The sequence below is a fragment of the Zea mays genome, chromosome 6, assembly GCF_902167145.1.
Source record: "Zea mays cultivar B73 chromosome 6, Zm-B73-REFERENCE-NAM-5.0, whole genome shotgun sequence".
NCBI classification, from domain to species: Eukaryota; Viridiplantae; Streptophyta; class Magnoliopsida; order Poales; family Poaceae; genus Zea; species Zea mays.
The window spans coordinates 15,211,168-15,238,426 of record NC_050101.1 but is presented as its reverse complement, the minus strand read 5'-3'; the positions used below and the strand labels follow the sequence as shown (position 1 = coordinate 15,238,426).

The 27,259-nt window shown below is 52.4% G+C and overlaps 2 protein-coding genes across 7 annotated transcripts; one reads left to right on the top strand and one right to left on the bottom strand.

Annotated features, from left to right (window-relative positions):
- Positions 1–5,891: 5,891 nt before the first annotated feature.
- LOC100193292 (uncharacterized) lies at positions 5,892–10,640 on the bottom strand. 6 transcript variants are annotated; one of them, XM_008659877.3, is made up of 9 exons: positions 10,380–10,640; positions 9,999–10,127; positions 9,806–9,892; positions 7,375–7,465; positions 7,252–7,306; positions 7,098–7,161; positions 6,786–7,007; positions 6,501–6,707; positions 5,892–6,421 (listed from the first exon to the last, which is right to left on the bottom strand). In XM_008659877.3, exons 1-9 carry the CDS (start codon positions 10,473–10,475, stop codon positions 6,245–6,247), a joined length of 1,128 nt encoding a protein of 375 aa, XP_008658099.1. In that variant the 5' UTR covers positions 10,476–10,640; the 3' UTR covers positions 5,892–6,244. The 6 variants fall into 6 exon arrangements, with proteins under 6 accessions (XP_008658099.1, XP_008658100.1, XP_008658101.1 ...); XM_008659878.3 differs by having other exon boundaries at positions 9,999–10,153; positions 10,380–10,552; XM_008659879.3 differs by having other exon boundaries at positions 7,101–7,161; positions 9,999–10,153; positions 10,380–10,552.
- A 2,965-nt stretch (positions 10,641–13,605) lies between these two features.
- Positions 13,606–16,048, top strand: LOC100383284 (uncharacterized). Its single transcript, NM_001361985.1, has 8 exons — positions 13,606–13,964; positions 14,083–14,308; positions 14,462–14,575; positions 14,682–14,859; positions 14,993–15,098; positions 15,220–15,347; positions 15,437–15,626; positions 15,780–16,048. The coding sequence occupies exons 1-8, from the start codon at positions 13,779–13,781 to the stop codon at positions 15,864–15,866; spliced, it is 1,215 nt and encodes a 404-aa protein (NP_001348914.1). The 5' UTR covers positions 13,606–13,778; the 3' UTR covers positions 15,867–16,048.
- The last annotated feature ends 11,211 nt before the right edge of the window (positions 16,049–27,259 follow it).

Here is a 27,259-nt window from a genome sequence, read left to right as displayed (position 1 = left end):
CTCGAAGTTGCCGGCATGACGCTTCACATCTGGCACCTCCTTGGAGAGGTTCTCCAGGTCGGCGATGAGGGCCTCGGACTCGGCGAGGGCCTCGGCGTACTCCACGCACTCCACGTCGCATTCGAACGCGTGTTTGTACGTGGGGCCGACGGTGATGACCCCGTTGGGGCCCGGCATCTTCAGCTTAAGGTAGGTGTAGTTGGGGACGGCCATGAACTTCGCGTAGCATGGCCTTCCCAGTACCGCGTGGTAGGTTCCTCGGAACCCGACCACCTCGAACGTCAAGGTCTCCCTTCGGAAGTTGGAGGGTGTTCCGAAGCAGACGGGGAGGTCGAGTCGTCCGAGGGGCTGGACGCGCTTCCCAGGGACGATCCTGTGGAAGGGCGCAGCGCCTGCTCGGACGGAGGACAGACCGACGCGCAAGAGCTTGAGGGTCTCGGCGTAGATGATGTTGAGGCAGCTGCCCCCATCCATCAGGACCTTGGTGAGCCTGACGTTACCGATGACGGGGTCGACGACGAGCGGGTATTTCCCCGGGCTCGGCACGTGGTCGGGGTGGTCAGCCTGGTCGAAGGTGATGGGCTTGTCGGACCAGTCTAGGTAGACTGGCGCCGCCACCTTCACCGAGCAGACCTCCCGGCGCTCTTGTTTGCGATGCCGAGCCAAGGCATTCGCCGCATGCCCACCGTAGATCATGAAGCAGTCGCGGACCTCGGGGTATTCTCCTGCTTGGTGATCTTCCTTCTTGTCGTCGTCGTGGGCCCTGCCACCCTCCGCGGGTGGCCCGACCCTGTGGAAGTGACGCCGGAGCATGACGCACTCCTCGAGAGTGTGCTTGACGGGCCCCTGATGATAGGGGCACGGCTCCTTGAGCATCTTGTCGAAGAGGTTTGCACCTCCGGGGGGCTTCCGAGGGTTCTTGTACTCGGCGGCGGCGACAAGGTCCGCGTCGGCGGCGTCGCGTTTCGATTGCGACTTCTTCTTGCCCTTCTTCTTGGCGCCGCGCGGAGTAGACGCCTCGGGAGCCTCTTCCGATGGGCGGCCCTAGGGCTGCTTGTCCTTTCGAAAGATAGCCTCGACCGCCTCCTGGCCAGAGGCGAACTTGGTGGCGATGTCCATCAGCTCGCTCGCCCTGGTGGGGGTCTTGCGACCCAACTTACTCACCAGGTCGCGGCAGGTGGTGCCGGCGAGGAACGCGCCGATGACATCCAAGTCGGTGATGTTGGGCAGCTCGGTGCGCTGCTTCGAGAATCGTCGGATGTAGTCCCGAAGCGACTCTCCCGGCTGCTGCCGGCAGCTTCGAAGGTCCCAGGAATTCCGGGGCGCACGTATGTGCCCTGGAAATTGCCGGCGAAGGCTCGGACCAAGTCGTCCCAGCTGGAGATCTGCCCCGGAGGCAGATGCTCCAACCAGGCACGAGCAGTGTCGGAGAGGAACAGGGGGAGGTTTCGGATGATGAGGTTGTCATCGTCCGTTCCACCCAGTTGGCAGGCCAGGCGGTAGTCCGCGAGCCACAGTTCCGGTCTCGTTTCCCCCAAGTACTTTGTGATGGTAGTCGGGGGTCGGAACCGGGTCGGGAACGGCGCCCGTCGGATGGCCCGACTGAAGGCCTGCGGACCGGGTGGTTCGGGCGAGGGACTCTGATCCTCCCCGCTGTCGTAGCGCCCCCACGCCTGGGGTGGTAGCCTCGGCGCACCCTTTCGTCGAGGTGGGCCCGACGGTCGCGTCGATGGTGCTCGTTGCCGAGGTGGCCCGGGGCCGCAGGCGCGGTGTTGCGCGTGCGCCCGGTATAGACCGAGGCTTCCCGCATGAATCGGGAAGTCGCGGCATGAGGTTCCGAGGGGTATCCCTGCCTTCGGGAGGCAGTGCTCTCGGCCCGTCGGGCCGCAGTGCCTTCCAGGAGATTCTTGAGCTCTCCCTGGATTCGCCGACCCTCGGTAGTTGATGGCTCCGGCATTGCGCGGAGGAGCATCGCTGCGGCTGCCAGGTTCTGACCAACCCCGCTGGATGCGGGCGGCGGCCTGACCCTGACATCGTTGGTGACGCGGTGCTGGAGACCTTGGGGCAGGTGACGTATTTCTCCGGCCGGGGGTTGGCCCGCCCATACCCGTCCGACGTCCCGACGGATCGGCTCAAGCGCTCCTGTTCCCTCGTCGAACCTGGCCTGCGCCTCGCGGACTTGCTCGAGTTGTGGGTCGTAACCCCCCGCCGGAACGGGGACCACAGCTAGCTCCCGCGGGATGTCGGCGCGAGGCGCCGGCCTAGGAAGATCACTGTCCTCCGGCATGCCGAGATGGTTGCCTTCGGAGGGATCCCCTAGCTCGATGTGGAAACATTCGCGGCTTGGGCCGCAGCCCTCGTTGTCAAGGCTGCGGCTTCCGTCGGAACAGTCGGAGGGGCAGTAGTTACATGCGATCATGAAGTCCCGCATGGCACTGGGGTTGCCAAGTCCAGAGAAATCCCAACAGATGCTGGGATCGTCATCTTCCTCGGACCCAGAGGGCCCGTAGGTCGAGACGTCCGTCAACCGGTCCCAAGGCGACCTCATATGAAACCCCAGTGGGGTTGCACTCGCCTCAATGAGAGCGCCCGCCAAAGCAAGGTTGCTAGGCGGGTTGAGGCCGAGTCGAAATGACGTAAGATGGGAGTAAGTCAGTACCTTTTGGTCGACGCGGAGCGACGTAGTCACATCGGGGACTGGTTGCGCCGTCATCTCAGGCACAAGGGCGACGTCCTGCAAGCTCTCCGCGAGCGCGCTAGCGTCGTCTTCTTGCTCGGGATCGGCGTGTCGCGGGGGGACGGCGCTTGCCTTCGTCTTGAACGCGAGGTCGACGCCCGACGTGCCTTCCGTCGGGGCGTCGGGGGCGTCGATTCACTCGACGGCCGACGAAGCGCGGCCTCCCGCTTGGCCTTGGTTGCCCCGCCTCCTCCTCCGTTGGCGAGGGAGAGGACGGAGCGAGCTCGAATGTTGTTCTTCCACCACGCGGGGAAGATGTCGTCGATTCCGCCGCCGGCGGGCGGGTTGTCGGCCGCCATTGTCGTTGTCGCACGGCGGTGGAAGGAGTATCATGTCGTAGCTGCCGTCGAAGGACATGAACTCAAGACTCCCGAAATGGAGCACCGTCCCGGGCCGGAGAGGTTGCTGGAGACTGCCCATCTGGAGCTTGACGGGAAGCTGTTCGTCAGCACGCAGCAGGCCCCTACCTGGCGCGCCAACTGTCGGCGTTTCGAGACCGGGGGGTCCCTAAGCCGACGAGTGAGTGTGCTGCGTGCCCCAGCCCAGATGGGTCGAGCGCGTGGGCGAGCGCGAAGGGGGGAGAGGCGAGGTGGCCGGAGACGGGCGTGAGAGAGGTGGAAGTCCCGCGGCCTTCGTGTTCGTCCCGCGCCCAGGTCGGGTGCGCTTGCAGTAGGGGGGTTATAAGCGTCCACGCGGGTGAGGGAAGCGAGCGGCCCCAAGAGAGCGCCTGTCCCGTCCTCGGTCCCGCTCGGCCAACCTTCTCTAAGAAGGCCCTGGTCCTTCCTTTTATAGTCGTAAGGAGAGGATCCAGGTGTACAATGAGGGGTGTAGCAGAGTGCTACGTGTCTAGCGGAGGGAGAGCTAGCGCCCTAAGTACATGCCAATGTGGCAGCCGGAGAGATCTTGGCACCCTGCTGGCGTGATGTCGTGGCTGTCGGAGGAGCAACGGAGCTTGGCGGAAGGACAGCTGTCGGAGCGGTCGAGTCCTTGCTGACGTCCACCTGCTTCCGTAAGAGAGCTGAGAGCCACCGCCGTCATGGAGCTTGGGAGGCGCCATCATTGCCTATCTGGCGGAGCTGGTCAGATGGGACACCGGTCTTGTTCTCTGCGGCCCGAGTCGGCTCGGGGTAGAGTGGTGATGGCGCTCCCTGTTGACGTGGCGGGCCCGCGCCCGAGGCCGGGCGACGTGGGGGCTCCTCCGAAGCTGGGGTCGAATCTGTCTTCCGTTGCCGAGGCCGAGTCCGAGCCCCTGGGTCGGGCGAGGCGGAAGTCATTCGGCAGAGGCCAGGGCGGAGTCCGAGCCCTGGGGTCGGGCGAGGCGGAGTTCGTCGTCTTCCGGGGCCGAGCCCGAGTCCGAGCCCTAGGGTCGGGCGGAGCGGAGTTCGCCGTCTTCCGGGTCTTAGCCCGAGTCCGAGCCCTGGGGTCGGGCGGAGCGGAGTTCGCCGTCTTCCGGGTCCGAGCCCGAGTCCGAGCCCTGGGGTCGGGCGGAGCGGAGTTCGCCGTCTTCCGGGTCTTAGCCCGAGTCCGAGCCCTGGGGTCGGGCGGAGCGGAGTTCGCCGTCTTCCGGGTCTTAGCCCGAGTCCGAGCCCTGGGGTCGGGCGGAGCGGAGTTCGCCGTCTTCCGGGTCTTAGCCCGAGTCCGAGCCCTGGGGTCGGGCGGAGCGGAGTTCCCTATGGCGCCCCTGGCGAGGCCTGACTGCCTGTCAGACTTACTCTATCGAGCGGCACTGCAGTCGGAGTGGCGCAGGCGGCGCTGTCCTTCTGTCAGACCGGTCAGTGGAGCAGCGGAGTGACGGTGGTCACTTCGGCTCTGCCGGGGCGCGCGCGTCAGGATAGAGGTGTCAGGCCACCTTTGCGTTAAATGCCCCTACAACTCGGTCAGTCGGTGCGGCGATTTAGTCAGGGTTGCTTCTTAGCGAAGCCAAGGCCTCGGGCGAGCCGGAGATGTGTCCGCCGTTAAAAGGGGGGCCTCGGGCGAGACGGAAGTCCCTCGAGGTCGGCTGCCCGAGTCCGAGGCTAGGCTCGGGTGAAGCGTGATCGAGTCACTCGTATGGACTGATCCCTAACTTAATCGCACCCATCAGGCCTCTGCAGCTTTATGCTGATGGGGGTTACCAGCTGAGAATTAGGCGTCTTGAGGGTACCCCTAATTATGGTCCCCGACAAGGGGGCAAGAATATGCTAATTAATTTGTGTTTATGTTCTTGGTGCAGATCCCTATTTCTTATAAGTCTTATCTCTACTATTCCATTCACCTTTCTCTCCTCTCCCACATTTAAGCGGTAAAAATCTAAAATTATGCAAAAATAAAGATTAATAATTTGTGAGTCGTGGCAACGCACGAGCACCTGACTATGTTTGGTTAATGCATGTATGATTTCTGTTGACGAGTGTTTCAAACAACAGCTGTAGGTTTGGGGCAGTCAACTTGTGTAGGCATTGGTGGTGACCCGTTCAATATCACATATACACATTTTGAGATTAAGGCCTCATATTTTAAGCAAAAGCCTTCCTTTTTTAAATCTATTATGAAATATATTGTCATGGATTTTGTACTTTGCTCTGTGGAATTAATCCCTTGTCTAGCATTATCTAGTACTTGAATACTTAAAGTGTATTTTTTTTATTCCAAATGCTACATACATATGTTTTTCAGTCAACACAACTCCATCTTATTTTGTAGTTTTCTTAGTGTTCAAAAATATTTGGATTCTATTAAGTCAGAAATAGCAAAGATAACATAGAAAGGTGGACTTCCAAATGCAGAAGCAATTGGAAAATTGTATATCTTATGCAACTTGATCGAATTGTTATATTTTAGATCTTTTGTTTAGCATTTTTTAATCCACATGTATTTCTCTATCATATAAAACTCTATATTGATTCTTTAAAATAATTTATATGAATTTGATAATGTTTGTCACAACTCACACGAATTATGTATACCATAATGAATTGATGGTTGAGAGACTATGCACGAGGCATGCAAATTAACAAGACTCATACAAGCGTCGAACAGTGTGCTGATGATGATCAGAGACACAAGGGCAGCACATGATTAGGTCTTAACATGTTTGGCTTCCGAATAGGCTTTTCTCTAGATCCCCAAGGAAGAAGAAGGTCCGGTCAGATATATGTCGATGCTCATCCCAACGTACATAAGCTATCAATGGTATTATATGTTCCCGTTGCAACGCACGAGCACACAACTAGTATACATTAAATGCGAGTGTTTCCTTCCTATTTTTAGGCGCTTTTATCTTATCTGTCGGGGATCAGCTCGGGGCGAGGCGGAGTTATGCCCGAGGTGGGAGACTCTCGAGGAGAAGCCTCGGCCTAAGAGGTACCTTACTTCTCTGAGTGTGTTCTTGGGAGGAATAATTCGGGTATCCTTAATAATCGTCCCTGATAGAAGCTAAGAGCTCACTTTACTTAACAACAAATTTTGATTTGCTATCATTTATCTCTTCTCTAATCGTACGTACGTACAGCTAGCCCGAGACATGCATCAAACGGTGGCAAGCTTCTTGTCGAGGATCATGTCGTCTGTGGTGAAGTCCGCCTCCTTCCGGAACGTGCCGCGGCCGAAGTCGAGGTTGTACGAGTTGGTGAGCCCCTGGACGAGGTCAAACTCCGGCGTCCACCCGAGTTCGCTCGTCGCCTTCTCCACAGACGCAAAGAAGTGCTGCAGACAGCAGGTCGTACGAGCAGTTTCTTAATTAATAAAGGAATTGAATGTATGTATGAAAACTACGTATACGTACCTGGTCTCTGAATGGGAAGGCCTTCTTCTTTCCGAAGTCGAATTCCTTGGGGTTGTAGTGGACGAGCTCCGGCTCAGGGAACCCTCCAGCCTTTGCGCATGCCCGCGCAAGGCCGTCGAAGGTGACATACTTGGCCCCGGAGATGTTGAAGATCTGCTTGCTCGCCTTGGGGTTCCCGAGCACCAGGTTGAAGGCTCTTGCCAGATCCTGCTAGTAGAGTGGAGAGGAATCGAAACCAATTAATTATTAATTAAGCAGCTGAATATGGCTGACGACGACGACAACCTTGACATGGCCGAGCTGCGTGATCTGGTTGCCGGCGCCGGGGATGGGGATGGGGCGGCCGGCCTTGAGGCGGTGGAAAAACCACTCCTCGACGGGGTTGTAGTTGAGCGGGCCGTAGATGTACACGGGCCTGATGGACGTCCAGTTCACGCCGCGCGAGGTCAGCAGGCTCTCCGTCTCCAGCTTGCCCTTGTGACGGCTCTTGGGGTCCACCGCGTCAACCTGATTGAATTGATGATTATTTATTCATACCATACCATTATTATTTATTCATACTAGTATACACTAACAACGACATTATTTATATATTACCACCTCACAGTGCGGAAGAATGTCAGATTTCAGGTACACTCCTGCCGATGAGCAATAGATGTACCTGAAAATTCAAATTACTAATTAATTAATCACTCAATGCATGCATGAGGTAGTACGTACAATTAATTAATTAACATAATAGCTGCCTTACTGTTGCAGGTTAGGCAAGGCCTCAATTATGGGCTCAACTTGCACAGCCTCACGTCCTGAAAACGACGGCCAGGGATGTTAGCAACAACACGACGCTACTGGATACTTGATATATAGTAATTACCATTGATGTCGTAAACCACATCGTATCCATTGGCAGCCAAGCTTGTCTTCACGAATTCGAAGTCCTGCCTGTCACCTTTCAAGTGCAGAACCTGTACATATATATATGTAAAAAAAAACATCCAAAAGCCATATATGACAGCATTAAGATCGATGAAGCAGTGATTTAGTACGCAAATCCTTTTTACCATGAAATAGAGGATAGATAGGGGATCTGCTGAAGATAGCCTAACGCAAAGACATATGCTACCTTTGTGTTCGTCTACTATTGTGTTAGCATCTACCTCTCACCAATGTCGGCACTCAGGAACGAAGAGAAGAGAAAAAGAGAACCGAAAGAAGATAACAGAGGCTTGGGCAATAACAAGATGTTATTCTTTTCCATCATATAGTCTCTCTCTCTCTCACCACACACCACACTATTTATTTTCCTCTTACGTGGAGTATGGATGCCTCCAGCCCATTCAGGCGCGGGTCCAAACACATTTGCATTGCCTCTTCTAGGCATATATATTCGACTCACGCAGCCCACCATTTCCTGTAGCCCCGATCTAGCACTCTTGTTGTTGTCATCAAACATTAGAAAAATCAACTTAGGAAGACCAATGTTCTAAAATCCATTATTAATCGGCTATTAATCGCTATCAATAGACATCCAATATGATAAATAGATAATCGACTAAGTAATCGGCCAACCAGATTAATCTGTCATTGACCCAATTAATTGGTCGTTGACCCATCCCAATCAAACAAAGAATCCCACTAGAAGTCTAGCACAATGGCCTAGCAAGATATATAGTAGACACCTCTAATTCTTCTTGTGAAAGAATCTAGAGCACCTTTGATATGGTAACTCACTTTGTCAACTGTCGTGTTGTCGTTAAATAGACTAAAAATAGCCTTGTCTATTCTAAATTGTTTGGCTGATTTGATTTACAATGTAGGTGAATACCAAGAAAAGAAACAAGCTTAGATGCACAATGCACAATTGATCTTGTCTTCGTTCAATTCAATGCAAAATTTGCTTAGCAAAAAAGATAGAAGCAAGACAAAATGTTGATGTACTTCTATCTAATGTTGCTTGTAATGCTCAAGACTGGCTGGTTGAAGGATGTGCCAATATTGATGAAGGAAATTAAAAAAATGAAGCTATGCAACTTCGTAGAAGTTCAAGAGTTAGAGAACTTCATGAAGATGATTTTAAGTCTGATAGTGAATGTGAAGACATCAAAATAAAGAATGGGGATTTTGAGTTTGAGTCAGACCACGATAAAGTGCTTCCAACAGAGATTATGAGCAAGATGACAAAGATCGATAATGGCTAGGTGACTCTATTTTATATCTTAGTTTTTAAGATGCACATTGGCACTACCATTTGACCGAGTAGTGCCTACTTATTAATTTTTATTAATCCCTGATAAATGATTATTCGCTCATGTCTAGCTTATCGATTAAATTCCGATGTTCGATATCTTGAACCTCGAGTAAGACAACCCCAGACCGCCCCACCGAACCTCCAACAGACGATGGATCCCCGCGCTGAGTCGACAACGCTGGCGATCAAAACTCCAAAACAGGTAAAACAATAGGGCGAGGTATGGGAGGACACATACCCTTGACCGAAGGATGAAGAAGGGTGGTGACTGACCTAAATCCATCCTCCTGATGCACAAGTCGACACAGCGCCCATGGGGCGAATTTGTTGGAGATCCAACAGGTGGGCGCTCGACAGCCGTAGGAGAGAGGAAGCGAGAACTCCCGCCATCGATGACTGCTTGTCAACCACCACGCGCTCCTAATGCTTCGAGATCATAAACCATATCTTCCATGCTCATATGTCAATCATCGAGCAGCACACCAGTTGCCTTCTCTAAGGCATTGACAAGCCCTTCCTGACCCGATGTGAACTTTGAAAAGGCAGTATCCCAACGAGATTCCTGCTTGGACACATGACGGTCCCATTTGGCGTCATGGTCAACGCAACGTCGAGAAATCTCATCCAATATGATCTGAGTATTTGGATTCATGAGGACTTATTGGCAATGAAGACAAGTAAAATGGTGGTGAACAACGGTCAGATCCAGCGTGAGACAGGGAGCACCCAAGAAAGCCGAGAATCGACGAATCCGATACCACTTGTTAGCGTCTACCTCTCACCATCGTCGGCAGTAGGGAAGAAGAAGAGAAACAGAAGATAACATAGGCTTGAAGAATAAGATGTTATTCTGTTCCATCACAGTCCTCTCTCTCACCACACTCCAGGCTATTTGTGTTCTTCTTACATGGACGCTTCCAGCCCATTCACCCAAGCCAGGCCAAATGGCATCCTCTTCTTGGCCTATTCGACTAATGCAGAGCCACCAACATAATGGGCTTTATCCTGCTACTGGGTACATGCAAGCAAAACAACAAAGGAACAGAAACCGACACACCTTGGAGGAGAAGTCTGCGTACTCCGCGTCGGACTCCCCTGGCAGCTGCTGAGTTATGGGTGCCTTTCCCCTGGTGAACAATGTGACCTGAGGTTGACGATTTTCGTTTTAAATTTTCTTTGAAAAACAACAACCTGGTGGCTCTGAACGGCCGGTGATTGCAGAGCAAAGGGGGTGATGGCAGACTACTGACCTGGTGGCCCTCCTTGACAAGGAGCCTGGACAGGAAGACCCCGATGAACCTAGTCCCCCCCATGACCAGAATGTTCTTGGAGTCCGCAGCCGCTGAGACCTGCACCCTCGCCCCCCGTGATCTCCTCTTCTGCCAAATCAAATTCCATGGTGGCGCTGATTGATTTGGTGAATAAATGCGTTATGTTCTGGTGATTTGCTATGCCCGCTACTGCTAGTGAGAGAAGTTCTGCAGTGCTTTTTCGCGGCGATGCAACTATAGTTCTAGACATTTGCTGCTAAAGACAGGGAGTTAACGTCCAATCCAAAGATTATTACGTATTTAATTCTAAATGCTTAGGGTGGGAGGCTTCCAATCTTGCTTTCCGTGCTGCGTAGTTACCTGCGTTGAGATGGAGACGGCTGCGGCTGCGCCACTGAAGTCGGAGATGGTAGACGGGAGGAGAAGGCTGCTCTTCAGGGACGATGTGGCCGCCATGCCTCTCTTGTGGGTGGGACCCTGTGTACTACCAATGGATGGCTGTATCCTCTAGTTGCGCTTCAGTCTGTGCTAATGGAACATACAAACAAAGACGACGAGAAATGAGAGGTGCCTCCGACTGGGATGCTTTTGGCATGTGTGGCGGGGGGCGCCAGCCCTATCCTTCCTTGGATGCTCTCCTCTCGGTCTTTCGTTTAACGGAGCCATTCCAATCATCAGCTTTTAGAGCTATCTGTTGACACCTTTTCGGGCGCCAATCACTATAACGAGAACCAGCAGCTGTGCCCTCTGCACAGGCGCAGACGGTCCGCCGCTAGGAACATAAAAACAGAACATAACTTTTGGACTTGTTTTATATGAATTAAACAAGTTCTAGCATTCATTTTTACATTAAAAATCATTTTCTAATTACTTTTACTGGATTTTCTATTTCCTAGACCGGGCGCATAAAAACAGAGAAGCCCGGGGGTTTCTGCGCAAGAATTCCCAAGACTCAGTGAACAGCTGCATAGGACGGCGGGTTAGTTTCCAGAAAGTCCGAGGTTTCTTAAGCAAAATGTCCCTGTGAAAGGGGATACCACGGATCTAGACCGTCAGATCTATTTTCAACGGCCCTGATTAAATCTACATTCCTCGCGAACCGGTGCGCGCTCGCAACCGTTGGATCCACGATCTAAGGTTCAGGTTCCAATTACGCGTGATCTAATATGAGGCGTACGATCTAGCACCAACAACCAGGATCTAATCCTACGCGAAGAGGTATGTTCTTCTAATCTTAACCCTCCGCAGAGGATCGGACGACGCTGGTTTCGTCTTCTCCCCTGGACAACCCACCCCAACGGCGCCGTCACTCCCACCCGGCAAACTTCGCCGGAGTATCACCGATCTACCCTGCCAGTGAGTAATTCGCGCCCGAAATTTCGCAGAACCAAATTCGCCCCTAGCCGAGCTGACTGGCGCGAGTTTTATCCTGGATTGTGGTCGCGGTGACACGGTCCGCCACGATTCGTGGCTATGGTATAGCCATGGCGGTGTCTAGCTGTGCGGCTCACCGGAAGTCTAAATTCTACACGGTCATGAACTAGGGAGCGCGGGGCGGACACGAGCAAGGTATGGATTGCTTACCGAATTCGCGTCGAGCTGGATGCCGGTTTCTGCACGGGATGGCAAAGAAGAACGACGACGGTGAGAAATCAACAGTCCGCCACAGGTGCTCCTTGCCAATAGATGGTTCCTACACGTGTGGCGGGGTCGCCCGGAGCAGCAGGCCTATTCGTCGAGGCCGATAATCCAACCGAGGGCCGATTCAACGGTGGCGGCGCTACTCCGAGCTTGCGGCGGAATCTCCTTCTCCCAGGACCGGGTTTTCTCTAGCGCCGGAGTGGTTGAGGGTTAGGTTCGGCGCACGGCGCGGGTTGCCCCGGGCCTAAATACCCGAGGCGAAGCCGCAACGGCGTCGCCGAGATTGAAGGCACGACGAGGTCGGTCATGCGGGTTTTGCGCGAGGTGGGTGTGACCGCGCATGGAGGCAGATGACTAGGGGCCCCACACGTCAGTGAGTGCCAACCAGGCGTAGTGCGAAACGTGTGGACTAACGAGTGGACCCCACGGCCGGAGGCGAGCTTCAAGATTTCGACCTCCTTTGGTTTGAGAGAAAATTTCCTGTATTTTTATGTGAAAATGAATTGATTCTTGTAAAATTCCTGTAAGATTCCTACGTTCTAAAGGAGGCCTTCGAGTTTGAGATCATCCACCATGAGAACCTCGGGTCACCACAGATGATATCCATGGCAGCGGACTCTAAGGTTTGGTGGACAGGAAAATAGAGGATCCATGGGGATGAATACTCTCGCTATTCAAAAACGAATCACGAGAGGATTCCTTGCCCATGGATCCCCTTCATTTTTATGTCCACCAAACTATGTGTTGATATACTCGATGCAGACGACCTCAAGATTGTTTGTAGTATATAATTAGTATCCTTAGATAGGTTATTGAATCTATTTATTATATATAATTTATACTTATCTTTTTTTGACAAGTACAAATACTATAGCGCCAGTTGTCTAAGGATGAAGGGAATATGTATAAAGCCTACAGCTAAAGCACAAACTGTCAACCAGACCAATCTCGATCAGCTGACTGGTTCTTTCTAAAATGGTGTAAAGGTTGTGAGGAAAGAACAAAAGAATATTTCCAAAGCGCTGGCTGATTTATATTTGACGCGGTGGCGCCACCGTTTCATACTTATCATGCACGCAAATGTCTTACGAAACACGATTCTCTATGTGCAACGTCCACATCATAGGATGATATAAAATATTCGGTGGTGGTTTTATTGGACTGATTTGTAATTTTCATATGATTATCTCATCTCCACGACGGGATAATTTTTAATGGCTAACGCAGTGTCCACTTCTCCCATGATGAAACAAAATATTCGACGATTTAAACTTAGGTTATTTCCATGGCGGGGTCAAAGATGCATGTGTCGCGGGTTTAATAGCAGCGGGTTCCTGCTTTATGACTAGAAACTATAGCTCTACACTGGAGCTGGAACACAGAGCTATCCTAAACATCCCCTTAATACCCAAGAAATCTACATGCTCTATAATCACTAGTGACTACACAACGAGTGCATAGTGGTAAAAAAGATTTCACATGGAATAGTGACCAAAATAAATAAAAAATTATGGATATCGAACAAAGTTACCTTTTCCTTCTTACATTTACAATTTAAATTTTTCAAATAACATCGGAGGTAGAAGCGACCACAAATCTCAAAAAGTTACGTAACTTTGTAGTTCATAACCTTTTTATTTTTATTTTTATTTGAAATGATCTGCCGCGAACCTGGCCGGCCCGGCTGCGTGGTGGCGTTGGCGTGAGCGTGGGTTCTCTTCTCCTCATCAGAGACACCAAAGATGAGCATGGAATAAAGAGCTGCGTAGCTTTCCTCTCCGTCCTTCATTGCCCTGCAACCAAAACCCCGCCGGGAAATTAAAGAGCTCAAGAAGTTTCATTGCAGCTTCCTCTATCTCTTTCCTTCGACAGATCGAATCGTGCTTACCGAGCTTTATACCATCGTCATCTCCCGCCAGCTGCCGTGCCGTCTGCTCGTCCGATTGTTCGTGTTCCTCGCGTGCGCGGATCGGATCGGTTCCTCTGGATTGGCGCGCACGCTCAGCAAGTAGTAGCAGGTCTTTCGCCGTCGCATGTTACTGCAGCAGGCCACCGGAAGAGCGCGCCGTCATCAGCTAGCTGCCTCCTCCTCCTCGTCGTCTCGACCACCGGCGGTGGATGGGCGGCGTGCTCGGCGCGCTGCTGCACCGGCGGTCCGGGGGCAGGCCGCCACCGGCGCGGGCCACGAGGCGCCGGGCGCTCACCCGCCAGCCGTCGGCCTATGACGCCGGCGGCGGGCACCGGAGGGCGATGCTGTCCAAGAAGTACTCGTACATACCGGACACCTACACGTCGCTTGACGAGGTGGGTGCCGGTGCCGACCGATGCATTGCTTGCAAGTTGCAGACCGATAAAGCAAGCAAGCTAGCTAGCAGAGCAGCTCGATGACTGTCGGCGCGGCGTGGTGTCTGCATGCATGCAGGTGGCGGCGGCGCTGCGCGAGCAGGGGCTGGAGTCGTCGAACCTCATCCTGGGCATAGACTTCACCAAGAGCAACGAGTGGACAGGGAGGCAGTCGTTCGGCGGGCAGAGCCTGCACAGGGTCGGCGACACGCCCAACCCCTACGAGCAGGCCATCAGCATCATCGGCAAGACGCTGGCTCCCTTCGACGAGGACAACCTCATCCCCTGCTTCGGCTTCGGAGACGGTGACTGACGACTGACGACGGCCTTCCTCCGATCCTGCTGTTGATGCATCCATCCATCTTCTCGCGTGTCGATCGCTTGTCCTTCTCCTTAATCTATCTAACCTCTCTTCTTGCATTATATTGGTTGCGTCGACTCGCGCCTGCACTGCGCAGCCACCACCCATGACTACAACGTGTTCAGCTTCCACCCGGACAACTCGCCGTGCCACGGCTTCGAGGAGGTCCTCGCCTGCTACCGCAAGATCGTGCCGCACCTCAAGCTTTCCGGTGACGATGAACGGGAGCTTGACGCATTTGTATATATTAATTGTGCGCACCTCTTCTGATACTGACGACGACTGAACTGTATATTTTACCATGGCATGGCATGCAGGGCCGACGTCGTTCGCGCCCATCGTGGAGGCGGCCGTCGACATCGTGGACCGGAGCGGGGGGCAGTACCACGTGCTCGTCGTGGTCGCGGACGGGCAGGTGACCAGGAGCGTCGACACCGGTGACGGCGACCTCAGCCCGCAGGAGAAGAGAACGGTAGAGTCCATTGTCACGGCAAGGTATATATGCGTACGTGTAATGATCCATGAGAACAACGAACCACGTACAGTAATGTCCATGCACCTAGCTAGCTAGCTAGCTAGAGCTGACGATCTCTGACGACTGCTGGCCCAAACTCCGATCCATCACCAGCTCCTACCCGCTGTCCATCGTTCTGGTTGGGGTCGGGGACGGCCCCTGGGACGACATGCGCAGATTCGACGACAAGCTCCCCGCGCGCGACTTCGACAACTTCCAGGTGAAGCGAAAGCCGTCACTCACTCACTCACCCAGCTAGTAGCTAGTAGCCAAACACTCTACTATGTGACTGACGTACGTGGCACCGCCGCACCATACCCTGCCTGAATTTGTACATGCAGTTCGTCAACTTCACCGCCATCATGGCCCGCGCCGCGACGGCACAGCAGAAGGAGTCGGCGTTCGCGCTCGCCGCGCTCATGGAGGTCCCCATCCAGTACAAGGCCACCATGGAGCTCGGCATCCTGGGGTACGAAATTAATGACGCTAGCGCGCGTTGCAGCAGAACCACCACGCGTTGGTCAAAACGAGGCCGTCTAAACCTGAACATGAACGCAGACGGTCCACGGGGAACGCCAAGCGAGTCGCCCCCGCGCCGCCGCCACTGCCGCACGCGCAGCGGCAGGCGTCGTCGCTGAGGAGGGGCGCCAGCAACGTCGGCGGCGCCGCCGCGGCGCCGAGAGATGACCAGGTGTGCCCGATCTGCCTGACCAATGCCAAGGATCTGGCGTTCGGCTGTGGGCATATGGTGAGCAACGTACAGATCCAGACCTTCTATGTTCTATCCATTGCGACAATAATTGTTACGATGCAAATGCAACTTACAGAAGGCAACAAAATGAAGAAAAACAAACCATTATTCTCATTCTTGTTTTCTTGTTGCGTTTTGTGCGAGCAACAGTGCTGCAGGGAGTGCGGGGAAAGCCTCACCAGATGCCCGATATGCCGGCAGCCGATACGGTCGAAGCTGAGGCTATATTCAGGATGAAGTGGCTATGCTACAACAGAGGCCACGAAGAGGAAAAAGGATATATAGCTTACTCGCCGTTAAAATGTACATGTGAATCTGTCAAAACGTGTAAGAAGGAACCACCGGTCGAGGTCAGTCCTGTTCGTCTCCAAATTTGGATGAACCGATGTTCCATTTTGTCACAAAAGAGGTTCTTTACTACTCTACAAAGCACCCCCTCCCTCTCCCTCCCCTAAGATGGTGGCACGATCGTCTGGTCACGACATCGCTTCTTCACACCCAGCTGTACATCGCCGCGCCGGGAACCCCATCCTTTTCCTCAACGTTCGCGCCTCGGCGCGGCAGTCCGACCACGAAGCTACTTCTTCTCGCAGAGCTACACGTCGCCAAGAGCCTCAACCTCTCAAATGTATTTTATTGCCGAGTTGCACGCCACCAGGATCTCCACCCCTTCTCTCTTCTCGGCCCTGGGCCTTCTCACGTCCGACAACACTACCGGACTCCACCAGCCTGACATGAGCAAGGCCTTGCAGGCAGCGCTCGACACTAGGACCTGGCCTGGCCCACGACCGTGGCGACCTTCTCCTAGACCGCGGACGTCGCCGCCGTGGGGTGTTGCGCCATCGCCAAGAGGCTGGTGTGTCTGTGCGCCGTCTGCCTGCCAGCATGCTCCGCTCCTCCCTGCGCCTTGGTTTTCCTTTCTTCTGGATTCTATAGGCCAATCTCACGGACGTGGAGGACAAGAAGGCATAGAGGTGTCTACGGGGAGCTCAACGATTCCGACCAGAAGCTGCAGTATCTCTCCACGCGGCCGACTGGCTGACGTTTGCTAGAATGACAGGATATATGTGCGAAAAAGGTATTGTGGTGTCCAACTCAACAATGCAAGCGCTCGAGCATTGGTGCTGCACACTACTTCTTAGTTCCTCTCCTTCCAAGAGTGTGGTTAGGTGATATGTATGTCTCTGAAACTGCAATACCGACTACCAACTGAAGAATGTATGTACAGAAACATTATACTGTGCAATCTTTGGAAGACGGTGGCATTCCAGCTATATATGCACCCAAAACATCTGTCCATAGAGAGTTATGCAGTACTATCTTATCTTTCATCCTTCGTCGTGTAATAGGTGAGTGACAATGCGTTGTAACGAGAACATATAATACTATGATAACTTATATACAAAATGTGTGTTATACTGTTATGAGAAAAATGTTTCATAATCCATTTGTGATCCTAGCCATACATAAATTTTGTTATTTTAATCTAGCTTTTTCACCACTACATTGCAACTATCAGCACCATACAGACTTCAATATATGTCAAAATTTACATCGTCTCATCGTTGGAGAGCACGTCCCACATCTGCCGGAAGAAGTCCCCTCGTACATCGTCAGTCATCAGGCACGCACCACCATACGCGCTTGCGTAAACAAAAAGTCAAGTGTGTGTTTGCGGATAGAATTAAAGGCAGGCAGGCACAAAATATACCCCATGGCGAGGATGATGAACTGGTCATTGTAGTCGGTCTTCCTCTACGTCACCTCCGGCGCCAAGATGACACAACAGTCCTTGATATAGTAGTCGTCGAACATGCGCGACATGGCGAGTCGCGATGACTTTCGGCTGGGCTACCAGACGAAGTGCTTCCCGGGTGTTGGGGACTTGTTCTCAAATGCTATGAGTTAAGAACAAGGCAACACAAAAAATGTTAAACGTTAATGCCCTTCGTCCTTTGAGACATTATTTTCCTTAGGATATAATGATCCTCAGACGAAGGTCATGAAGGTCATACCTTCATCATTGCAATATGCGATAATAAAAAGAGAATCATATAGAATGTAAGAGATAACACGAGTAATTATGTAATATTATCTGCTCATTTCTATTTTATTATCATGGACAAATAGAAATGATATCAAATTACAAGTGTACCTTCGACTTGATAGAAGGTAAAAGTGTAAGTGTGACGCACAAGCAAATACAAGTCAGCGTGAACAGTACGGGAGCACTGTTCATCTATTTATAGGCACGGGACGCAGCCCATGTAAAATTACACCCATGCCCATTACATTTGCTAATGACTCTATAGTGATCCATCGAGGTCTAAATGGCCTTTTCCCTTTTAAGTCGGTTCCCTTTTCTGCTGTTATGCCGAAGCTCTCTTGCACGTAGCTTCAGCGCTACGTCAACCTTCGTATTCTTTGTGCTTCTCATACTGTGGTTCTGATCTGAGTTCGAAGGTACCTGTTCATGTATTATACTCCAGAAACATTGTTAAATCATGTTTTTGAGGACCTTCGGAAGACGAAGGCCCCCAACAGTAGCCCCTCGCAATATTAATTTGTTAGAATAACGAATTCAAATTGCGATATGGACGAAGGCCTTAAGCCGAAGGTCCGAAAAACATCTTCCCTTTGCTAGAATAGCAACAGTCGATGACAGACGGGGCCCTCCAGTTTGGAACGCATTGGGCGTATAAATAGGAACTCACCCCGAGCACATTTGGTACGCTATCTGCCGCCTGCTTTGCTTGCTCAATTTTTTAGCTCTTGCCTACCAACGCTTGCTTGGTTTTTTAGACTTTCTAAGCTTCGGCTTTAAGGACACATTTTCGCCATTTCCGAAGAGAAGATGTCTCAAGACAAAAAAGTTGTTGCTGAGACGAAGCTGAGCGAAGAGGAGAAGCTCCTTGAGGAGAAGACTGCTGGATTTGTTGAATCAATAGCAAAGACAAATACAGAAAAGATTACTAAGGAAATTCTAGAAGGCTTATCTGAAGATACTGATGACAGCGACAGTTATGATGCGGAAAGTGGAGGCGAAGACTCTGAAGATCGGCCCTGGCGACCAAGTCATGCAGTCTTCGGGAAATCGACTATCAAACAAAGTCATCTTGATAATATGAGAGGAAGGTACTTTCGAGATATGTCTATTGTGAGGGCTGACGCAGACATGGCTGTTCCTGTCCCCGAAGAAAACGAAGTTGTGATCTACCGAAGCTTCTTCAAAGCTGGGCTTTGGTTCCCGTTGAGCAGATTTGTTGTTGAAGTTTTGAAGACATATCAGATTTTCCTTCACCAGATCACTCCTGAAGCAATTATTAGAATGGGGATCTTCGTCTAGGCTGTGAGAAGTCAAGGTCTGGAGCCAAGTGCAAAATGTTTTTGCAGCATGCATGAACTTTCGTATGAGACGAAACCCTGGGGTAAGGAACAGTATCATAACAATTTTGGTTGCTATGGCTTCGTTGCTCGTTCTGGCTCAAGCTACCCAGTGCCAACTTTTCGGAAGAGGTGGCCCGGGGCTTGGATGGAAGAGTGGTTTTATGTAAAAAAATGATTTAAAGGCGAGAGAAGATATTAAAGAGATCATCATGCGCCCCATCTGGTCCCGCTTCGGCCTCCAAAAACCGAAGGTAGAGATTGATGAGGCAGCCGAAGCATGCCAAAGGGCCTTCAGCACAGTTTGCGCTTTTATCGGGACAAGAGATTTAGTTCAAGAACATGTAGCCTACAAGATATGGCCACTGATAGACAGTTGGGAAATGCCAAAGGAAACCATCACTAACCCTAGCGAAGGTGGTTTGATTCGATTGAAATATACCTTCAGGTTTGGAGACCAATTTATCGAACCAGACGATGACTGGCTGAAATGTGTTGAAAATACTAGTGATGAACTACTTGGAGCATACTCCAAGTCTGAAGATAATGCACTATCTGCGGCCTTCGGGAGCCAAAAAAAGAAAAGACTAAATAGGGTTTTTGATGCTATTGGATTTGTGTACCCTGACTATCGCTACCCGCCGCGGGGGCAGAAAAGAAAGGGTGCAACTTCTGGGAAGGCTGCTGCTTCAGCTGCTTCAAGTGAGCCCACACCGAAGAGGAAAAAGTTGAAGGTCCTTACTCACCAACCGCGCTACATTGAACCGGCCATAGTGCCTGAATTTGGCGGTGAGACTTCTTCAACTATTGAAGCCAAAGGACCTGCTCTTACGCAGAGGATTGAAGAGCCGGCTGCAATGCCGAAAACTAACAAAATTAAAGAACCGAGAATCAAAGGGACAAAAACATTAGAAGTTCTAAGCCCTTCGACAGGAGTGGAGGTGCCGAAGAGACAAAAAGGTCTAGCAGCGACCCTCAAGAGAAAAAGGATGACTAGTGTACTAGATGTGCTGGAGACAATAAAAGCTTCAAGCTCTACTCCAGGGAAAATTTCCAAGGCTTCGAAAGCGTAGATTGAAACCGAGACAAAGCTGATCGAAGCCAAAGCTACAATGAGCCGGGTTGATGCCGACGCTGGGCCTTCAGAGCCTGCCAAGGAGAAATCCTCGGAAATTGGAGAAAAGGCAGCGGAGGAAGAAGCTATAGAACAGATTTTGCCTAAAAAAGCTGCCGCTTCTACTCCCGAAGCGCCTTCCGAAATCCTTGATTATATTATTCGACACGCTTCGGGAAAAAGATTATCTGAAGAAGAAATTTTTGAAGCTAAACACTACGCCCGAGAACTGAAGTACCCGAAAGGGGCCTTAGTGTTTAATGGCATAGATGAAGATGACTTCTTGTATTGCCTCCCAGACAACAAAGAATTATCTGTCTGCTGGGAGATGGCCAGAAGTATGGGGTTCCCAAAGCTTGAAGCTGGCCTTTGCGCCATGACGAAGGACGATCTTGCGGATAGCCTTGCATATAACAGTCTGAAGGTACAAAAATTTTATATTTGGAAGTTTATGAATTTTGAATTATTCTTTTGTTCTTATATTAACCCATTCATTCTTTTCATATAGGGTTTAATACTTAGCAACGCCTTAAGGGCGTAAAAGAATGCCGAAGACGAGAGTTGCACTATTGCCCTCAACAACCTTCGAACATAGGTTATCAAGCTGAGGAACGAAGCTTTGGAAAAAGACAAAATTCTACTTACATTGGTGGACAAAGTAAAGGGGGATGAAGCTAACTTCAAGGCTCAATCTGAAATCCAAAAGAATCAGATTGAAAACCTTCAAAAACAACTGGCCGAAGCCAAATTGAAATGCGCTATTGCCGAAGCTGACCGAGATGGCAGTGACTACTGGAAAAATTATTTTGAAAAAACAGTTGCAGAGCTTCGCTCATCAAAAGAAAGATGTTTTGAAAAATCTGTAGAATGCGTCAAAAAGATAAAAACTAGCTTCGCCAACGTGGGCGTGTACTCGAGCGAAGACAACTTCATAAGAGGCGATCCTGAGGGCGTATTTGAGTGGATCAGCAGCGAAGCCAAAGCTTTTGAAGAAATTTTGAGCGACCGCGGGGACGTCTGCGCGTTCTCTGGTGCAAGGGGAATTGCAGCTATTTTGGAGAAAGTAGGGTGCGAACATGTTAAAAGTTTGGCCCAGGCCGAAGCTGCTTTCTCTATTGATGATACGAAGGACCCCTCGGCCGAAGCAAGCTTAATAGGCGGAAAATTTTTCACTGATATCTGGGAAAATGGCAGCCGAGGGATGGCCCATGAAATAATGAAAAAGATCGAATGTTGGGGCGAAGGCGAAGACGCTACCCTTCGCTCTATGCCTTCGCCAATCTCGCTGCACCAACGGAGGCAAGACGACTGGCAGTCTCCGCCCTTCATCCAACACGCCACAGGACGAAGGCCTACGACGAGGTCGCCCCATCCTGCGGCCTCGTCCAACACGAAGGCCCACGTGCAATCCGGCCCATTGTAACAGGCCTCGCGTGGCCGCTGCGCATTACGGGCCTAATTTGTAAAGGCTTCTATGTAATTACAGTCTGTAACCCTGCTTTGTAGGAATATTCCGAGGATAACCTGGGCGCCTGAGGGCACATGCGTCCTTAACCCAAGACGCTGGGCACTCAGGCACCTATAAATACCCCCACACAGTTTGCATTACTTTCACTCCCCCGTTGGATCATCTTGCTCGGGAGAGCAAGTTCCAACATTTGGCGCCCACCATTCGTGCTACGAAAAACCACCCGCGATGGCACCCAAGAGAGCTAGCTCGAAGGCAGCCCCATCCGTTGACGAAGCTGCGAAGGCGGCGCTGCTGGCTGAGAAAAAGGGCAAGGCCCTTGTCGACACCACCCACCAAGAAGCCTGCGAAGACGACGCACTCAGCAAGAGGCAGCGCAATGAACAGCCCACACCCGAAGGCAGTCTCCGCACCTGCAGCTTCGGAGGACAACCGCAACCTCCCCCAGGCTTCGCTCCACCGGAGGGCACGGACGCCACCGAGGACGGTGAAGTCATCGACGTTTCAGCAGAGGAACAACTACAGCTGCGTGCCTTGCGCATCAAGAACCGCAACCTCCAGAAGCAAAAAGAGATCCTCGAGGCCAAGCGCCAACGTGACGAAGAGCAAAAGGCTCAGGAGCTTGAGCAAGAGATCGCGCTCATGCAGCGCGAAGGCCAACTCGGTCTACAACACGGCCCACCCTTCCAACAGCGCGCGCAAATCGAAGACCTGTTCATCCCTCAGCGCGAACACGCCATCCTGCACGCCGCAGCATTCCAAGGTGTCAACTACCTTGACGAGCGGAGTCCCCTGGCGCCCCACCTGCAAGTGTCACCTTGGCCCGCCAACTTCAGGGCATGGACCTATTCCAAGTACAACGGCAGCACTGACCCAGCACATTATATCATGAGCTATCAGGTCGTCGTTGCATCATCCGGAGGGGACGACGCCACGATGGCGAAGTCATTCATCATCGCCCTCGAAGGCCCGGCCCTCACCTGGTACACCAGGTTGCCCCCGTTGTCCATCGACTCCTCGAAAAGTCTCCGGGACAAATTCCTGCTCAACTTCCAAGGGTACCACCCAGACACCGACGCCTTGGTTGAACTTTCACTCTACAAGCAGCTGGAAAGAGAAACTCTGCGGGAGTACTACCGCAAGTTTCTGACTCTCAAGTCACAACTGCCTTCGGTTGATGACCAAATCGTCATTCACTACGCCATCAGTGGCCTTCGGGCTGGCGTCCTTTACAGCCACTGCATGAGAGATCCGCCCAGGAACCTCCAGGAGCTGTATCAGCTATTCGAAAAATATGCCAGATCCGAAGAGCTCCACCAGCGCAAAGTCGAGTCTCAGAGGAAACCTAAAGACCCTCCGCAGCCCAGCCGTACGTGGACAAGGCCTTCGCAGACAGACTCCGGTCAGGATAGACGCAGTCAGCAATAGGTACACAACATCGCCAACCAGCACCCCGCTGGTGAGGCCCCTCGCCGCCAGGAGTATCTCCCCAGGGCCGCGGAAACGGAACTCATGGTCGAGGCCGGGGACGTGCGCAACAGCCGCGTAGATTTTACTGCTTGTTCCACGGCGAAGACTGCGCGCACCTTACAAGAGACTGCCCAGAGACGAAGGCCATCAGAGACAGGATGGCACGGGAGCAACTAGCCAACAACCCTAGAGTTGTCGCACACACATATCAACAACCCCCTCAGCCATACAACCACGGCCCCGCTCCGCATCCACCTCACCACGCATACCAACACCACCAGGAGGTACAAATCGTACCTCCCCCACTCCCACCTCCACACCCGCAACAGCAAAACATCCACCACCCCCAAGCCCCAAAGCAAGAAGACTTCGCCGATCAGCCGTATCGCGGAGTCATTCACATGACCACTGGGGGGTCCAGCGTTGACTTCGACATGAAGCGACAGAAGAGGGACCACTACCGCAGCATCAACCACGTCGCCGTCACCGGTCCAGTCGTGCAGACAAAGTGGTCCCATGTGCCATTGACCTTCGACGCCCGAGACGTCGACCTGTGCAGCGCACCCGCATCGACGCCATGGTTATCAACTGCAGCGTGGCAGGCTGGGACCTGCACAAAGTCTTAGTCGACAATGGCAGCCAGGCGGATATCATTTTCCTCCATGCCTTCGACCGCATGGGCATCAGCCACAGCTTGCTTAAGCCTTCGGACAACCCACTTTATGGCTTCGGCGGCAAGGGCACCTTTCCTGTCGGCAAAATAGAGTTACCCCTCTCCTTCGGTGTAGCACCCAATGCACGAAGCGAGCAAGTCACGTTCGACATCGTCTTCATGGTGTACCCGTACAACGCCATAATGGGTCGGGGCTCCATCAACAAGTTTGAGGCAGCCATTCACGGACTTTACGTGTGCATGAAGATCCCAGGTCCGTAAGGCGCGATCACAGTCAACGGCAACCAGCAGGCCGCGTGCAACATAGAAAGAGACTTCGTTCCTGGGCAAAGGAACGTACACTGCCTCACGGCCCAGCGCGAGGTCCCCGAGTCTGCCAGCCCAACCGCCAAAGAACATGACAAGGCACAGCTGCAGAGCAACGATGGGACCAAGACTGTTCCCCTTGACCAGGCAACGCCCAAGCAAACGGTCACCATCAGCGAAGACCTCACTTCGCATGACGAGGAGAGACTCCTCCGCTGTTTGTCCAAAAATAAATACGTCTTCGCCTGGTCCGCCCTCGACCTGGTCGGAGTCAGTCGCTTCATCATCGAGCACAGCTTGGGAATCGACCCTTCGGTGAGGCCGAAGAAACAGCGGCTGCACAAGATGTCTGATGAGAAGACAGAAGCCGCCAAGGCCGAGGTACATCACCTGCTTGAGGCCAAATTTATCGAGCCAGTCGCCTACCCTACATGGCTCGCCAATGTAGTGATGGTGCAGAAGAAGAGCGGCAAATGGCGAATGTGCATTGATTTCCCCAGTCTCAACAAGGCCTGCCCCAAGGACAACTTCCCGCTGCCTCGGATCAACAAAATCATCGATAGTGCGGTCGGGTGCGAAGTCATGTCCCTCCTTGATTGCTTCTCCGGCTACCATCAAATATATATGAAGGAGGAAGACAAGGCAAGCACCAGTTTCATAACACCCTTCGGCACGTATTGCTTCATCAGAATGCCGGAGGGACTTAAGAACGCCGGGTCCACATTCTCTCGGCTCACCAAAATGGTGCTCAAGAGCCAAGTCGGCAGGAACATATTTACGTATGTGGACGACATCGCCGTCGCCAGCAGAAGCAAGGAAGACCATCTGGCTGACCTCGCCAAAACGTTTGCGAACATGCGGGACGCACGACTTCGCTTAAACCCCAAAAAGTGCGTCTTCGGCGTTCGCCAGGGGAAAATATTGGGCTACCTGGTGTCGCACCACGGGATCGAACCCAATCCAACCAAAATCCAGGCCATCGTCAACATGACGCCCCTGTAGTCAGCCAAAGACGTCCAACGACTGACAGGTAGATTGGCCACCCTCAACAGATTCATCTCCAAATCCGCAGAGCTAAGCCTCCCTTTCCTCAAAACACTCCACGGTGCAAAAGACTTCGCATGGGGACCAGAGCAGGCGGTGGCCTTCGCTTCATTAAAGCAGTACCTGTCAGAGTTGGCGATTCTTACAAGCCCCAACCCCTCGCTACCCCTATTGCTCTACATTGCAGCTTCGCCGCATGCGGTCAGCGCAGCACTGGTTCAAGAGCAGGACAGAGAGGGCACGATCAAGCAATGTCCAGTTTATTACGTCTCCGAAGTACTCACGACATCAAAATGCAATATGACGGAACTAGAAAAAATCGCCTACACAGTTGTTATGGCTTCGCGCAAATTGCGCCACTATTTTGAAGCGTTCAAGGTCCAGGTCACCTCAGATAGGGGACTCGACGAATTGTTTAGAAACCCGAAGGCATCAGTCCGGATTGCAAATGGGCAGCCGAACTCTCCGGCTACCATATCACATTCGAGCCCAGGATAGCCATCAAGTCACTTGTCCTGGCAGACTTCATCGTCGACTGGACTGGGCCAATAACGCAGCCGGACACGTCCGCAGAGAAGGTGTGGACAATCCATTGCGACAGCGCATGGTACCATGGGGGGTAGGCGCCGCTGCAGTCATTACCTCACCCACAGGGGTCAAGCACAGATATGCAGCATGCCTCAGCTTTGCTTTGGAGTCTGACAGATGCACCAACAATATAGCAGAATACGAAGCTGACATCCTCGGCCTTCGCAAGCTAAGGGCACTTGGTGTCACTACCTGCATCATCAGAATAGACTCCAAGGTAGTCGCCGGCCAAGTCGAGAAAGACTACGCAGCGAAGGACCCCGCACTTATGCAATACCTCGCGGCTATCCGCAGTCTCGAGAGGCAATTCAAAGGTTTCACCTTGCAGCATGTGGACCGAGCCAAGAATGAGGAGGCCGATGCATTGGCCAAGGCAGCCGCCAGAGGCGAGGCCTTGCCCTCCTACGTATTCTACCATGTCATCGGCACGATAGCCGTCCGCAGCCCAGAGGGCCTCCAAATAACCAATGACAGCGAGGGCCACCGCATAGTCAACCTCATCATGACCGAAGACTGGTGGGCACCAATAACCCTGTTCCTGCAGGGGTACTATCATCCAACCGATATCAACGAGGCCAAGCGCCTCAAACACCGAAGTCGGGACTTCGCACTCATCAATGGCCAGCTTTACAAGAAGGGGGTCAGCCAACCCATGCTTAAATGTGTCACCGAGACCGAAGGCGTCCAAATCATGCGTGAAGTCCATAGCGGGACTTGTGGCTCTCACGCAGGGCCTAGGGCCCTAGCCGCAAAGGTGATCCGACAAGGCTTCTATTGGCCCACCATGATCTACGCCGCAAATCGGGTCACAAGGTCATGTGAAGCCTGCCAGAAGTTTTCTCCACGTTCAGGAAGCCCTTCGCAGTTCACAAAGATAATCGCCCACACTTGGCCCCTTCATCGCTGGGGCCTGGACATTGTCGGGCCACTACCCACGGTCCAAGGGAACCTCAAGTTCACCTTCGTCGTCGTCGAGTATTTTACCAAATGGATCGAGGCGAGGGCAGTATCCACAATAACATCGAAGACTGCCCAGAAATTCTTCTGGCAAAACATTGTTTGCCGGTTCGGAGTCCCGTCTGAGCTCACAGTTGACAATGGCAAGCAATTTGACAGCCAAGACTTCAGGGATTTCTGCTTCTCCATTGGCACCAAACTTGCCTTCGCCTCAGTGTACCACCGACAATCCAACGGCGACGTGGAGCGTGCCAACGGCAAGATTTTCACAGCGATCAAGAAAATGCTCCTCGACAACAAGAAGGGCAAATGGGCCGACCTGTTACCTGAAGCAGTCTGGGCACTGAACACGACCGAGTGCCGAGCGACCGGATTCACTCCCTTTCGCCTACTGTACGGATCGGAGGCCATGACCCCGCAGGAAATCAAACATGGGTCCCCGCGGACAAGCACTTCAGCAGTACCCGACGTCGACGAGCCAACTTCCAAAGACCTCATTGACGGAGACCGTGTCTTCGCCCTACAGGCCCTCGATAAATATCAAGCCCAAACGAAGGCCAGGCGCGACCACGCAGTCGTCCCAAGAGAATTCAACGAAGGGGACCTCGTACTTGTCCGCACAACCC

Coding starts and splice junctions, on each gene's coding strand:
- LOC100383284 (NM_001361985.1), top strand. CDS start 13,779: ATGGGCGGCGTGCTCGGCGCGCTGCTGCACCGGCGGTCCGGGGGCAGG. Junction 14,309..14,461: donor CTGCTTCGGCTTCGGAGACG/GTGACTGACGAC, acceptor TGCACTGCGCAG/CCACCACCCATGACTACAAC. Junction 14,860..14,992: donor GAGTCCATTGTCACGGCAAG/GTATATATGCGT, acceptor ATCCATCACCAG/CTCCTACCCGCTGTCCATCG.
- LOC100193292 (XM_008659877.3), bottom strand. CDS start 10,475: ATGGCGGCCACATCGTCCCTGAAGAGCAGCCTTCTCCTCCCGTCTACC. Junction 9,893..9,998: donor TTGTCAAGGAGGGCCACCAG/GTCAGTAGTCTG, acceptor CGTCAACCTCAG/GTCACATTGTTCACCAGGGG. Junction 7,466..9,805: donor ACGCAGACTTCTCCTCCAAG/GTGTGTCGGTTT, acceptor ATATATGTACAG/GTTCTGCACTTGAAAGGTGA.